The sequence below is a fragment of the Pagrus major genome, chromosome 21, assembly GCF_040436345.1.
Source record: "Pagrus major chromosome 21, Pma_NU_1.0".
In the NCBI taxonomy this organism is placed as follows: domain Eukaryota; kingdom Metazoa; phylum Chordata; class Actinopteri; order Spariformes; family Sparidae; genus Pagrus; species Pagrus major.
This window is the reverse complement of record NC_133235.1, coordinates 26,095,870-26,111,537: the sequence shown is the minus strand read 5'-3', so window position 1 is coordinate 26,111,537 and position 15,668 is coordinate 26,095,870. Positions and strand designations below refer to the sequence as shown.

The 15,668-nt window shown below is 43.1% G+C and overlaps 1 protein-coding gene across 1 annotated transcript in view; it reads left to right on the top strand.

Moving 5' to 3' along the window:
• The window catches only part of LOC141016201 (protein unc-13 homolog A-like), a 35,356-nt gene that overhangs the window by 15,169 nt on the left and 4,519 nt on the right, over positions 1–15,668 (top strand). Inside the window, exons 10-37 of the mRNA XM_073490438.1 lie at positions 71–1,171; positions 1,285–1,387; positions 2,643–2,686; positions 4,020–4,098; positions 4,501–4,506; positions 4,604–4,678; positions 4,767–4,986; positions 5,710–5,937; positions 6,241–6,382; positions 6,536–6,705; positions 6,880–6,995; positions 7,888–8,051; positions 8,233–8,386; positions 8,679–8,747; positions 8,968–9,057; positions 10,126–10,260; positions 10,381–10,508; positions 11,274–11,359; positions 11,450–11,576; positions 11,673–11,769; positions 12,743–12,886; positions 12,983–13,060; positions 13,510–13,587; positions 13,672–13,760; positions 13,867–14,010; positions 14,507–14,630; positions 15,285–15,341; positions 15,452–15,532. Of these exons, the coding sequence (XP_073346539.1) occupies positions 71–1,171; positions 1,285–1,387; positions 2,643–2,686; positions 4,020–4,098; positions 4,501–4,506; positions 4,604–4,678; positions 4,767–4,986; positions 5,710–5,937; positions 6,241–6,382; positions 6,536–6,705; positions 6,880–6,995; positions 7,888–8,051; positions 8,233–8,386; positions 8,679–8,747; positions 8,968–9,057; positions 10,126–10,260; positions 10,381–10,508; positions 11,274–11,359; positions 11,450–11,576; positions 11,673–11,769; positions 12,743–12,886; positions 12,983–13,060; positions 13,510–13,587; positions 13,672–13,760; positions 13,867–14,010; positions 14,507–14,630; positions 15,285–15,341; positions 15,452–15,532 (4,129 nt within the window). The remainder of the gene's footprint in view (positions 1–70; positions 1,172–1,284; positions 1,388–2,642; positions 2,687–4,019; positions 4,099–4,500; positions 4,507–4,603; positions 4,679–4,766; positions 4,987–5,709; positions 5,938–6,240; positions 6,383–6,535; positions 6,706–6,879; positions 6,996–7,887; positions 8,052–8,232; positions 8,387–8,678; positions 8,748–8,967; positions 9,058–10,125; positions 10,261–10,380; positions 10,509–11,273; positions 11,360–11,449; positions 11,577–11,672; positions 11,770–12,742; positions 12,887–12,982; positions 13,061–13,509; positions 13,588–13,671; positions 13,761–13,866; positions 14,011–14,506; positions 14,631–15,284; positions 15,342–15,451; positions 15,533–15,668) is intronic.

The window sequence follows — 15,668 nt, the reverse complement described above, 5'->3', positions numbered from 1 at the left end:
GTCTCTCCTGGGAAACTAGTCTTGCAACTTAACTCTGTTTCTATTTTCACTTCTGTCTTCCTCCCTCCAGTCCCTCGGGGAGCTATGCCTCCTCTGCAGAGTTGAGTCGGTGCAGCAGTCAGCTGAGCGAGGAGGACTATGGCGGCGAGTACGGAGAGAGGGACCCTTACGACGAGAACGACTCCTACCACTCCTGCCACTCCTCGGTCAGCTACAGTAAAGGCTCTCCAGACTGGGACCCCGATGAGACCCAGGGGGCGTACAGCGATGAGGGCGGCTACAGCAAAGATGGAGGAGAGGAGGCAGCTCTGTATGAGGAGGATGATGGAGGACTGTATGAGGGAGAAGAGGAAGGCCTCTACGAGGATGAGGAGATGATGTATGATGATGAGGATTTGTATAATTTGGATGGGACCCTCAGTGAGGACATGGAGCCTCCATTCACACCCACCCCAACATCAACAGCCCCCACAGGTTTAGATGTGCCCAGCTCCAGACCTCCTCTAGAGAAACAGCCCTCTTTACACCAACAGCAGCCTCCTACTCAACCCCCTAACCAAACATCCAACCAGTCTCATCCTCCTGGCACAGCCCCATCAGCGCAACCACCTCCTGGTCAACCAACAGCCCAACCACCTAAACAAGCCCAGCCCCAAACACAGCCCCAGCCCCAGGCAGCCCCGTCTGCCACTTCCTTCTTCTCTATGGCCAAACCTTTAACAGCTGCAGTCACAGGTTTGGCCTCTACTTTCCTGTCTTCTGTTCCCACCGCACAGCCTGCCCAGTCTCACCCTCCAGCCTCAGCCGTATCTCAACAGCAGCAGTCTGCTGCAGCCAATGCTATGCCTCCATCCCACCCAGCCACCATGGCTAACGCAGCCTCCCAGCCACCATCCACTGCCACGGGCTCTTCCTCCCAACAGACCCCGTCCTCTGGGCAGCCTCAATCCCATCTCAACGGCCCTGCCACAGAGAAGTCAGCAGCCCCCGAGGACCAGGCTCTCCAGCTAGAAGAAGAGCCATGGCTAGAAGAGGAAACGATGATGGAGAAGGAGGCCAGGACGCCCCCAGCTCAGCAAGAGGAGGAGTTCCCCATGGAGGAGACAGAGGAGCATTTTGAAGAGAGCAGGCCGCCAACGCCAGAAGAGGAAACGGAGATGCTGCCTGAGAGGTAGGAGTGAAATGGAATCAGATCGATGAACTTAAAATAGATTAGAAGTGTTTGAACAACAATCCTAGAAATGTATCAGCTGAAGAATGAAACACTGTTGTTTGCTGTTTTAGTCCTCCAGTCATAGAGGAGCCCAAGGAGCCAGTGGATCCAGCAGTCAGAGCCAAAGAGAACTGGCTAAGGCTCTACAATAAAGTCTTAGAACAGCTGCGGGAGGTAAGATCACAAGTTCATCCCAAATCTGGTTTTAAATTCCAGTCCAGTCCTCCACTACAGTCCAGTTGGAGCCCCAGAGCTGGAGGCCGGATTCAACTCCACCCTGTAATCCAAAAGATATACCAGAGTTCAAGAGACTCTAAAAGTGTCTACCAGGTCTCTGAAATATGTATGTGCAGTGCATTATTTATGTGCAAAGACAGGGTACATGCAGCAAGTTCTTGAGTTCTATTTTAATGGTGCTTTTTGCTAGACACCAGAAAGCAGCCTTAATGTGTTTCATATTGTATGATTGCTTCGTTTTGGTTTTCTGAAAGTAAAAATACTGATGGCTCCACAGACAGCACACGTTTTATTTTAGTTTGGGTGCAGCACCACACCACTCCTTGACAAAACTGCTTGATTTTGATTATACACATTAAGTTTTGCTTGACCAGTTTTCACTTGCATATTTTACTCACATGTTATGTTGCTGTTCATTACGTTTGAATTCAGTTGTGCAGAGAATTAATCACTTGCTTCGATGTTTATGTTGATGTATGTCGCGTTGCGTTTTTTTTTGTACATTTGGCTTCCTTTCGTTTGTCTTTTTTTTTTGTGTGTTTGTGCCGACCCACTTTGTTTTCTTTCCAGTTTCATGTCATTGCCATAGTGACACTCGCATGCACTTTGCTCGGCCATCATTGGAGCATGCTGACAGGTAGGTACAACCTGATTGGTAGCTTGAGAGATAAAAGGAAATGCGTGCAACTGATGTCTTGAGGCACCTTCACTCCACTCATTCATCGTCATAGCAATCTGAACTTTTTTGTTGTTAAGAGCTGTCTGATTATAAGCATCAGATTCTCCAAAAACATATTTGATTTAGTAATTTACGCAAGGTGTTTATTGCATAGTTACATAACCAGTTTATGTTTTCTATTATTGACTGAATAAGGATAACATTTCCTGAATAATTGAAGAAATCTGCCAAGACATATGATCCATATACAAGTATAATAACCAGCTTTATTTCCCAGTTGTACAAATTGTGTAAACCCTTGGAAGATTTTTAAGTAAGGCATCACTGACCCAACCACCAATGCAATAACACAAACGTGGAATGGGATTTAAGTTGTGAACAGCCCAATAAAGCAGTTTCATGGTCAGATAATTAAAGTGCAGCGTTCCTACAGTATATGAATACTAGAAAAGGCTACAAGGATTAAACTTTAGATTGTTTCCTCTTCTGACATTCCTTCTTTGTCTCTCTCAGGCCCGAGGAGAAACCTCCAGCTCGCTGTGGTTCGGTAAAGGAGGGTGAGTGTCTTTAATGTGCTGTCCCTTACATGTACCACATTATATATCACACTGTGTCTTAGTCAAGCTAATGCAACAACTCCAGAATTTAAACTCAATTTAAATTATCCTCAGATCACCGTGGAAACCTGCCACCACTGCTTTAGATTGAAAATGCCCTTCTTTAGTCCGGGAATCCTCCGTTCTTTTTCATTCTGATCCACAGTCTTATTCAGCTCATGGCATTTGGCCAGTGAGTATTGAACAGCGGTGGGCTGCCCTGACTTAGCTGGCAGGTCATTTGTAGATGAGGCAAACCTCAGAGTGGAACTGAGGCTGCATACTGAACAAGTGCCACGTTAGCCAAATTGAAACCCAGCAATTACAGCCAGGTGTGTGGAGTGTGATTGTCGCTGTTTGAGACGAGGCAGCCTGCGTAATTAAACTCTCTAGAAAAAGTCCTTGACTGGAGTAGCATTAGAAACGATGACAGAGGGAATTATATCTGCCCCCGAGTAAGAAATAGTAAGAAATTTGGTTGCACTTCATGGTAAAGGTTAATGAATTATGGGTGCACGAGAAAGCTTGATATTCATTCATGTCTTCTTCATATGCAAGCATGGATAACCAAACCCGACCAGTCCCATTTGGACAAAAAATTAAAAATAATGTCCGGGTTCAGTTCCAGTCTGCTCACGTCACCGCTTTCAAGTTCTTTTACTGTAAAAATAAATAAAAATGGTGTAAAAATAAATAAATATCATAGAAAAATAAGTGATGAAAGTGGCCCTTTAAATAAAGGCAGCCCTTCTGTATATTTCAACATCATAAATTCGACTCCATTTCAATTATTTAGTTAGGAAAAGAAAAAGAAAACATGTATTAATAATGCATAAGCAACAAATGGTTGGCACATATGATTTCACTATAATGCCACTAGTAATCATATGTTACACATCAGCGTTGAAAAGGATGAAGTCACCAGTTTATATGAAGAGCATGATAATGAAGAAGTAGTGCTTAGTTAATCATGATTACAACACTGTATACTGCTGTGACTGATCGTGTGAACATCATAAATCACTGGGTGAAATACCTTAGTAGTTGCATTAATTAAGTCATGCATGAGATCCTGTGAATTCTTGTACATTCCTGATAGTTTGTGAAGTAAAAGAAAATTAATTCATGCTTTTTCATACATGCATTACATGATACTTAATGTACCCTTATAGGGCTGCATAATTTTTTTGATATAGGGAAAATGTGTTACACTATGTGTTATTTTTTCAGCTATTGTAAATATTGATGCACATGTTTATATGAATGTATAACGGTCCATACTTTCCTTATACAGAATGGGAGGTGCACTCTACAGTATTGACAGCATGCCTGACCTGCGCAAGAGGAAAGCCATTCCTCTTGTCAGAGATCTGGTGAGGAACAAACACGGACGCACGTGCAATCATAATATACAACGATTTTGTGATGTGCTCTTGCTGATGTCTGGTTTATAGTTAGTGCTTCTAACTCTGAAAACATCTAAAATTATTGCATTATTATTTATTCTGTAATCTAAAGTGAAAATGCTCATTATGGTAACTCATGCTGATTTGCTGATGAATCAAATGCTTGCAAATCTGTGGTGTTAATCTAACTACAGTCATTAATCAATACAGTACACTGTTCCCTAATAGAGGTTAGGGCGTAGCTGTCATTGCAGCTCACATACTCGCACTCAATGAATTACAAACACAGCTTGTTGTTTGAAATTCCTAAAATAACCTCACATTTTTGTCTCTTTCCTCTCCTGTTTAATCTCTGCCTGGTCTCATCAGGCAATGGTGAGTACTATTTTAGCCCTTAAAGAAACATAAATCTGAATTTCATTGTTTAGTTCACATTCAAACAAACACTTTTCATTCGCCCTCTTGTTCTCAGTCTCTAGTTCAGAACTCCCGTAAGGCTGGAATCACCTCCGCCATGGCGTCCACCACCCTCGGCAATGAAGAGCTGGTGGGTTTCTTCACCTCCGTTCAGTATCTTCTGACCTTTAATCACTGCTGGTGTCACACTAACATGTCTCATCTCCATGTGTTTGCAGAAAAGTCACGTTTATAAAAAGACCCTGCAGGCTCTGATCTACCCCATCTCCTCCACCACGCCACACAACTTTGAGGTGTGGACGGCCACCACCCCCACCTACTGCTACGAATGCGAGGGGCTGCTTTGGGGTATCGCCCGGCAAGGCATGCGCTGCTCCGAGTGTGGCGTCAAATGCCACGACAAGTGTCAGGATCTGCTCAATGCTGACTGTCTGCAGAGTAAGGATCGCTGAGTCATCACATGCACAAAAAACCCACTTTTAAACTTCTGCATCTATTTTTATTTTAGTACACAGGAGTCCACACAAACCTATTTTAGCTCCTCCTCTGTATCCTTCTGCCCGATTGACATCCCATTATTCTTGTCCTCTATCCACTCTCACATTCTCCTCCCTCTTCCTTTCCAATTTATCTCCTGAGTAATGTGCTGTCATACCCCTGCCTCTCTCCTCTCTCTCTTTCCTCCTCCCTCCCGTAGCCTTTGCATCCACACTGCTTTGTCTAATTCTGCTCCACAAGGGGTGACTTTTCCAATTCCCATTCTGATTTTGGAGTCAATCTACGCAATGCATAATTCATCGCTCTGCTGTCTCCAAAGAGTCTTATAAGATCTTGACGCCAAAGACATCTGTTGGTCTTTTACTCTCCAACTGTTTCCTTTTTCCTGACCACAGCTGTGGCTAAGTGGATCCAGTTTCCACCATAATATTGGGAGGTTTGGGGTTTGATCCCTGGCCAGGAAATGACTTTCAAAATTGATCTGATGCTATCTTAACTCGGCCCTTAGCTTTAAAGACATGTATTGGAGAGAAACAGAAGATGAGCTACTAGACTTTAGCATAAACACATATTTTTTAGGGGTTCATGTTTGTCTTGAATAAAAAAATTTACACTAAAAACTGTTCTTCCTACGTCCCTCTCTTCATTCATCTGTCTCATCAGGAGCTGCAGAGAAGAGCTCCAAGCACGGGGCGGAGGACCGAACCCAGAATATCATCATGGTCCTGAAGGACCGCATGAAGATCAGAGAGAGGAACAAACCAGAAATCTTTGAGCAAATCCAAGAAGTGTTCGGCCTCGACAAAACTGGGCACGGCACGCAGATGAAACAAATCAAGCAGAGCGTGTTAGATGGGACTTCAAAATGGTCGGCAAAGATCAGCATCACGGGTGAGTAAAAAGCTTTTTCCTTTTTACTTATTGAAGGTGTCATATGATTGTACAGATCAAACAGCACACTGAAGTAAATGTGTGAATTTGTGAATTTGGTTTATATAAATAAAACTGACATGCTGTTGATAATATACCGTATGTCTGTGGTATAAATGTAATGGTTCTTGGCAAAAATGCAGCTGTTTTCTTTTGCTGCTATTGATAAAAAATAATAAATAACTGACAAAATATACAAAATATATATATTCTTTAGACAGCTGTGTAGGTCTTTGTTGAAATGTCTCTATGTCTCTTCCTCAGTGGTTTGTGCTCAGGGCCTGCAGGCGAAGGACAAAACAGGCTCCAGTGATCCTTATGTAACTGTTCAAGTTGGGAAGACCAAGAAGAGAACGAAGACCATCTACGGCAACCTCAACCCTGTCTGGGAAGAAAACTTCCACTTGTGAGTACAGTGGAAACTCATCTATAACAACTGAAACTGCTAATGTAATGACTAACTTACGATAATATGTCAGCAAAAATGAATTTGCGAACCCTATTTTTATGTTTTTGGATCATCAATACTCACAATACTTCACAATTCTGCCTCATCCAGTGAATGCCACAACTCATCAGACCGCATCAAGGTGCGTGTGTGGGACGAGGATGACGACATCAAGTCACGCGTGAAACAGAGGTTCAAACGTGAGAGCGACGACTTCCTGGGTCAAACCATCATCGAAGTCCGGACTCTGAGCGGCGAGATGGACGTTTGGTACAACCTGGGTGAGTTTTCAAGATAAGAGAAAAGAAGATGGTGAATTAGAGACGGATGAGAGGAGCAGCAAGTCGCGCAGAGATAACAGAACAAGAAACAGATAATTGAAGTGCTTGTCTCTCGTAGATGGAACTGATTTCAGCCGAATAAGGAGGCATGTATATCTTACTTTCATTCGACAGACAAGAGAACTGATAAGTCTGCTGTGTCAGGAGCCATCCGGATGCACATAAGTGTGGAGATCAAAGGAGAGGAGACGGTCGCTCCTTACCATGTCCAGTACACCTGTCTTCATGAGGTCAGTCCGAGGGGACGTCTGGTGGGACTCTTCCAACTGTTCTTGTGATTATTTGCACTTGAAATGTAACATTACATATGCAAGATTAACCGGCTATTCAGAGTTTATTAGTTCCAGTCAATTTAATTCTGGGGTTCACATTAACACAATCAATCACCTTGTAAATTCTCTGTTTCTGCCTTTCTACCCCGGGAAATGTGCCGCCTTTATATAAGAAAAAATAGTTGCGAACATTGGGATTTTTGTAACGATTTAACAGTTGAAGTCATTAGTGATTGTCTGGAATTATTGAGCCATTTTCACCAAGATAGGGGGATATGACTTTCTACATATGAGACTTTCATGAAGTCCAATGGACTACTTCACAGTTTTATATATAATGTGTTACCCTGCAGGATTGTAAAAACTGGTTCTCATCAAGGACACCTAAAGTGAGACAAATTAGACTACAGACCCCCATTTTATAATAATTTTGCTTTTAGGTGTTTTATTACACAAAGTGTATGAAACCCACAACCAACATAGTCATACATTATGTTACTGTATCACTAATGGATGGAATTATTGTCTTCGGGACCGCCTGGAAGTACCCCTTTGAAAACCACTGATCTAAGGCACTCAGCTGTGATCAAATGGTGAACTTCAAAGTCACAATCAAGCTGAATCTGCACACATGCAGTTACATTGTATGGGTCTCGGCCAATAAATGCTTTAGAATTAAATATTGGCCTGAAATGAGAATTTCAAACAAATGAAATTTGTCTTAGCGAATAAGAAGATCCTTAAGTTGGACATGCAATTTGCAATTCCAACTGCTTCAAGCTAACACTGATACTAATTATAATAGCCTAAGGCACAAAAACATCTGTACCTGTCCTTTGTCTTTGTCCAGCATCTGTTCCAGTACACGACTGAGGAGCAGAACGGCGGCGTCGTGAAGATCCCCGATGCCAAAGGGGATGATGCCTGGAAGGTGTACTTTGAAGAGACGGCTCAGGAGATAGTGGACGAGTTTGCCATGAGATACGGAGTCGAGTCCATCTACCAGGCCATGACGTCAGTCCCACATCCATTACTCTGAATGTTTGACTTTTAAAGTTAGATAGGAAAGATCAAATTTGACTTCACTTACCAACACACTTAGATATAAGTATAGTTTATTATTTGTTTCAATACATGAGTGTCAGGAGCAAGTAAATCTAATAAATCTCTTCTTTTTGCCACTTCCAACCAACAGCCACTTTGCCTGCTTGTCATCTAAATACATGTGCCCCGGAGTGCCAGCTGTGATGAGCACCCTGCTCGCCAACATCAACGCTTACTACGCCCACACCACCCAGTCCTCCAACAATGTTTCTGCCTCGGACAGATTTGCTGCATCAAACTTTGGCGTGAGTCCCTGATGAATATTTCTCCCTTCATCATATGTGTGACTCCATACTAGAGGGGGTCTCATATTATAACTGAAGATTGCTTTTAAAAACTCCTTAGAAAGGACTAGCTGTTGTTCCCTCTGGGGCTGTAGATGACACTGTGGTTCTGCCTACTTCTCCAAACATCCAATCAGCTGAGCCTTATCAGATCTGACCTCGGGTTTGTTTACTCAAATGGTAACCGGTTATCTTTTCAGCTGTGGTGAGTTTCTGAGTGGTTTGTTCTGTTTTTGTGTCTTTTCCTGTGCAGAAGGAGAGGTTTGTCAAACTGCTGGATCAGCTGCACAACTCCCTGAGGATCGACCTGTCCATGTACCGGGTACTGACCGCTTCTCTTAATCATAACAAATACAAAACAATCTGTGTACATGTATTGGAATGCCTCTCTTCTGTTCTGGGCCTGAGATGAGAATGATTTTGTCTTGATATGTTCACTGCTGATATTTCCTTTATCTCACTACCTGAAGAAAGAGAAACTATTTAAACGTAAGTGAACATTTTGTGCTGTTTGTAATCTTTGCTTGTGAATGTACTTTCAGAACAACTTCCCAGCCAGCAGCCCTGAAAGACTACAAGACCTCAAGTCCACAGTTGATCTCTTGACGAGCATCACATTCTTCAGGATGAAGGTAAAAAAATAATTTTCTTTTCTTTTCTTTTCTTTTCTTTTCTTTTCTTTTCTTTTCTTTTCTTTTTTCTTTTCTTTTCTTTTCTTTTCATTGCCTCTTTTTAGCAGATTTAGCAGCCATTTTAACCCCGAGCTTTGCCCCAGAAGTGCTCTAAAGACATCACATAAACTTCTAACCGTGTTTTGAGTCAGTTTGGGCTGAACCAGATGTGAAAGTCGGGATATTTTGCACCGTAAATGCAGGAGCTCAGACCTAACACTGTTACTCGGTCCACATCACCAGAAGTCCCCTCTGACCATGCGGTGGTCAACATTTAATTAGTTTGATTCAACGGAGGTAAACTGTCGATGTACGTCTTTCATTATTTCAGCCTGAATTTTCCTCTCTTCTGTTATTTATGTGGTAGCTATTTCAAAATCCTCGTCCCTATGGAAAACAACCTCCGAGCTAGCAATCTACACACTGCAATCGACAAGTTACTCTAACCTGGTTGTCTCCCCACGAACAAAACAAGCTCTATTTTTCAGGGGAACTGTCATTGCATCCTGGGCTTAGCACTGCCCCAGATCTCCTAGAGCAGAATGATAATGAAGCTGGACGTTTCTCAAACAGTGACACAGTGTGGAGGTTTTTTTCGGCAAGACTAAAGTTTAATTAACTTTAGGGGGAGATCATGGTTGGATCATGACTGCTTCATTATCATGGTTATAATAAAAACCATGTGGTTATTAGGTTCTGGAAAGATCCAGCGTTGACTGGGAAACAAGTTTCACAACTTGTCTTCACAGTAGCACTCAACTCTAAAATAAACACAAATTTCCAATACTTTCTGTAAAGTAGCCTCGGGCATAAACTTAACATTAACCTATCCAAACTGAAGCTATTACCATGAAACTGTGTGTGTGTGTGTGTCAGGGTGTTAATGTATTTTGGTACGGTTTGTGCCGCTCAGTGAGTTTATGGTTAAATTCCCACTGAGATAACCACCTGCTGAGACTGCGCGTGTGTGTGTGTATCTTTGAGGCGAATTGGATTCAACCATATGTTTTTTGTAACGTTTGTTTTCAGGTCCAGGAGCTGCAGAGTCCCCCCAGGGCAAGCCAGGTGGTGAAGGACTGCGTGAAAGCCTGTCTGAACTCCACCTACGAGTACATTTTCAACAACTGCCATGACCTCTACAACAGGGAATATCAGACAGACCCTGTAAGTCTGTGTGTGTGTTTGCAGATGATGCAATTAAGAGTCTTATTGCTCTCACTACAAAGAGATTCTCGATGAACACAGCTGCTAAGATGTGAGCTCATTATCTCTTTGTGTCTTCAGTCAAAGGCAGTCCCTCCGGATGAGCAGGGTCCCAGCATCAAGAACCTCGACTTCTGGTCCAAGCTCATCACCCTCATCGTCTCCATCATAGAGGAGGACAAGAACTCCTACACTCCTTGCCTTAATCAGTGAGTCTCTGGTCATACATACATGCAAACACTGCTGATTTTCGTGGGAGTCGCCACTATTCTTAATTCTATTTTGATTGCTTTTTTGCACGTTTTTTGGTACATCTTGTTGGAGGAGGAGTCGTGGGTGGAGGAGGAGAGGCAGTTCAGACTTCAAGGGCAGAGAAACTTTGTAAGATAACAGCCGTATGGGATTTGTTTAAAGGTAAAATAAATACCTAAAGCAATAGAATATGAGGATGGAAGTGTCAGAGAAAGAAGAGAAACAGAAACAGACCAAAAGACAAACAAACAGCCTTTATTTGTCTTGAAGCCACAGGGTGTGTCCTGTCAGTTCTGAGCTGGAAAATAACAGACATGTGTTCACAATATCTAAGCACATCGAACTGTAAAAAAACAAAAGCATCCAACTGCACATTATCAACAACAGTATCTTTCTGTATTATAATGCTGTGTATGTTTTCACCTGTGATGTGCACTGACAGTAAACATGAAGCCTGTATGTATATAGACAGGTAATTCCTGTACATGAACCACTTTGGTTGTTGGATGCCACTTTTTAAAACTGTTAAATTAATACTTATGATGTATAAGTATATAAACTTAAAATGTTTAGTACTTCTCTGGTGCATTTTTCTGTGTCTGCTAAAAATATACAGAGGTAACATTGATGGAGTTACATAAAAATGAGGCTGGGTTATCTCGTTAAATAATAGAGTACCATTGCTGGAGCTGGATTTAACTCAGAGCGCTGCCTTTTTACAGGTTTCCCCAGGAACTGAACGTGGGCAAGATCAGCGCCGAGGTCATGTGGAATATGTTTGCACAAGATATGAAATACGCCATGGAGGGTAGGTGTTTCAGTGTGTGTTGTTGGGATGGGCCGTGTCATGTGTTGAAGTGCGACTTTCCTCATTTTTTTCTTTCTCTTTGATATTCAGAGCATGAGAAGAACCGCCTATGTAAAAGCGCAGATTATATGAACTTGCACTTCAAGGTCAAGTGGCTCTATAACGAGTACTGCAAGGAGCTCACCACTTTCCAGAAGCACGTTCCTGAATATCCAGCGTAAGTATCATATAAGCAGCATCCAGGCCTTCCCTTGTACATTTACCACTGTGGTGCCGAGACTCATGTTCTCTCTCCTCCGTCCTTCTTCTGCAGCTGGTTTGAACCATTTGTCATCATGTGGCTGGACGAGAATGAAGAAGTGTCCCGAGATTTTCTACATGGAGCCCTGGAGAGGGACAAAAAAGACGGGGTAACTGCTTTCATCTGTATTCATCACTCGAAAATGTTTACAAGCAAGCTAATGGGCGTTGTCACAAAAGAAATAGTGTTTTCTCTGTTGTTAAACTAACTCTTGGAACGGAAGGAAAGGAAATAAGCACATTTCCCAAATCGTTGAACTAGTCCTTCAACAAATGATGTCAGTTTTCTTTAACAAAGCGTGCAGAAGAAAAAGAAAAGAAACTGGCGGTCATGTGACAGTAAAGTTTCACTTCAATACAACAATTCAATTCTGCTGAGGCTGTAATAAAATACGGTATGAAAGTTTAAATCTGACCTCCTACCTGCAGCATCCTCAAATCGAAGAAAATTATTCATGCATTTCTCATGCAAATTCAAGCAATTCACATCATCCCTCCTGACTCAGCACATTCCAGGCTGAGAAGAGCAAGTTGAAGGCCTCAAGGCAATCAATAATGACTCAATACCACAGGCAAAAAAGTACGTACACACACACACATACCACGCGGTGTCTCATACTCTCACTCACACCTAAACATCCACGCAGCAGGAGGGTCGATACAAAGCAGCTGAAGATTCTCCCGGCTCATATGTCAGGAATCCTTTGGGTCCAATTACTGTCGCCAGAGGCAGCTTCTGCATCCCTGTGTCAGCAAAACAGCGGTCCCCACTCCCAGTCACATACCATCACAGTATTCGCTAATGGCCGGGCTGTTAATGAGGGCCCTGCTCCCCATCATAACCATTTGATCGGCTCCATGGCGCTCATCCAAGCGCTTTCAGAGGAATCACTTCGCAAATAATTGCAGTTACATGCAACTGAAGCGGGGTCAGTTTCATTGTCTGTGATACGTAACGCCGCTGTCGCCGGGGGAATCAAACCCCTCACTTTCAGTGTTAGTCAGATCACTGTGCTGTAGCATCAGCACCGCCGCAGAACAGCTTCTCATACTTTTTCCCCCTCTGGTTGTTTCTCTCTTCAGTTCCAGGTCACATCAGAGCACGCTTTGTTCTCCTGCTCCGTGGTGGACGTGTTCTCCCAGCTCAATCAGAGCTTTGAAATCATCCGCAAACTGGAGTGTCCCGACCCTCAGATCGTGGGCAACTACATGAAGAGATTCGCCAAGGTGACTTTCACCTGCCAACGCTCTCTTTACCTGAGTGTGATCAAGTTCAGTCAGTAACTGTGCACTTATTCCTTTATTTTGTTTTGTTTCTCTCAGACAATCGGCAACGTCCTGCTGTCTTACGCTGACATCATCGCAAAGGACTTTCCAAACCATGTCAAGAAGGAGAAAGTGGTAGGTGTTTGTTCTAAGATGGACATTTCTATCAGTGGAACAAACAGCAGTGCTCAGATAAATGGTTTAATTTGAGCACCATCGAGACTTGGTTTTAAGATGTACGCAGTTTAGTGTATGTGGTCAGGTTGATTAGTTCCAGCATAATAAACCGCTCTTCATTGTAATAGCCGTGGCCAGGTTGCAGTGTTTCAAAGTGAATTAGGGCTGTGTAATTAGCTGAATGTGGTGGGCTGAGCTCCCACAGAGCCCAGGAGCCCCCAGAGGAGCAGTAATTACTGAAAACTCCTGCTTCTCCTGCCTCACATCACCAAGAGTGTTTTCGCCAAAGAAGCAATAAAAAAAGTTAGAAGGACTAACCTTGATTGATTACAATAAAACGCTGGGAGCAGACAGAGGAAAGGGAGAGAGAAGTGTGTGTGTAATGATTTTTCTCTGTCTCCCCTCAGCCATGTATCATCATCAATAACATCCAGCAGCTCAGAGTTCAGCTGGAGAAGATGTTTGAGGCCATGGGAGGAAAAGATGTGAGTGTCCATACATGCAGTTATTATTGTGATTGCCCAAACACAACATGGCTCCTGTGTTCATCCCATTTTGTCTTCTTTCAGCTCAACGTGGAGGCTAGCGACTTCCTCAAGGAGCTGCAGAACAAACTCAACAGCGTCATGGACGACCTCAGCCGCATTTTCGCTGTCAGGTGGGCGTCTGTTTGATACCTGTGTGGAATTAAGAAGTGCTGCGACCGTCTCTGCAGCTGAGTTCAGGGCCTATTTTTATGTTGTTCTTTTTATGTGGTGATGTAGTTTCCAGCCCCAGATCGAGGACAACGTGAGGCAGATGGGAGACATCCTAGCCCAGGTCAAAGGGCAGACTGTGCCGGCCAACGGCAGCGTGGTCCAGGAGGCCGACAACGTCCTGCAGCCCATCATGGACTTCCTGGACAGCAAGTAAGTGTGGCTGGGTGTCAAACGTCAGTGCTGTTTAAGATTTGAAATGTGTCTCAAAAATTCTGGAAAAAAATATTTTCCTCAAACTAAACGACTGAAGAAGATTTTGTTTTCGATATTAAAACTCAAGTATCGCTGGGACACTTTTAGTTTATGAATGAACTCAAACACTCAAGTTATGGAACAAAAAAGTGCTCTTCGTCATCAGTCTGGTGAAGAGCAGTTTTTTGCTCGAGACGTCTCTACTTTGGTGCATTAAATAAATAGATGCTGCCGCTCTGCAGTGTGCTCGACTTTTTTTTTGTTTCATTTTTTGCTCACTTTGAACTCAGCACCTGCTCTTTTTCTGGTTTGGCTGTGCGTACATACTCCTATTTTTATCATTTCAAACACTGAAGTTACCACGGCCCCAACAGACACACACACACACTCACTATAAATAAATGAAAATGTGTGTTTTGCCTCCATGTTGAGGGATTGTGTGTTTTTCTTTCAGCCTGTCGCTGTTTGCCAAGATCTGTGAGAAGACAGTCCTGAAGAGAGTGCTGAAGGAGCTGTGGAAACTAGTGATGAACACAATGGAAAAAACAATTGTGCTTCCCACACTCACTGACCAGACGGTATGTGATTAAAAAATAACATTCAGTCCTCTTTTCCTCACCTTTTTTCTTCTTCTCTGCTTCTGAATTTCATTGCTTTTCATTGCTGGGTGCCACTGTGATTGTACATTAACCCATCTGTCCTGCCGTTACTCCATTCTCTCTCCCTTCCTTCCTCTTTTAGGTTATTGTAAGTATGTGTGTGTTTGTGCGTGTGTTTGCGTGAGTGTGTAGCCTTTGTCAGCATGAAGAAACACTCTATTTTTAACAGGAGCCTCAACACCACCATCTGTAGACTTTGTCATTCTTTTTTTTAAACAATTCGTTCTTCTTCTCTGTGGATATCAGTGCATCAAAACATGATTGAAACGGCAGCACGGTGCACCAGAGGCAACATTACCTGCCCATGAGTCCCTGTAATACTGACTGTCTGTCTGTACACCAAAGCACCTGAACCTTCTCTGTCTACCAAGATGACACTTGTTATTTGTGAATGTTTAATTGAAACGTATATAAATGAGGACAGAACTCTCTCCCCCCTCACTCTTCAAACTTCTTGTATCTGCAGCTGTCTGTCTCACTGAACTCACCCCTCACTCTGCAGACACCTCTCAAACACCACTCTTTTCTCCTCTCCGCACCGTTCTCACTCGTCTGTCCGTCTCTCCACAACAGGGCACTCAGATGATCTTCAACGCTGCTAAGGAGCTGGGCCAGCTGTCCAAACTCAAGGTGATGAAAACGGCAATAAAAAGCCGGACAGATTAAATGTATTTCGGATGTAAGCAACAACAGTAGTAACTGTGGTGTAGGCTGACTCCTTTGTTTGATCCTTCCTGCAGGAGCACATGGGAAGAGAGGAGGCCAAAGCTTTGACTCCGAAACAGTGTGCAGTCATAGAGCTGGCACTGGACACTATTAAGGTATTGTATGATGTGTTACACAAGCAGAACAGCTGACAGGGAAATAGGTGTTCTTGATTCTTACTTTTATAAAAATTTACAGTACTCTGTGTTTCTTCCATGGTTTGTGTAGGATAAAGTCTAATTCAAAATTTGG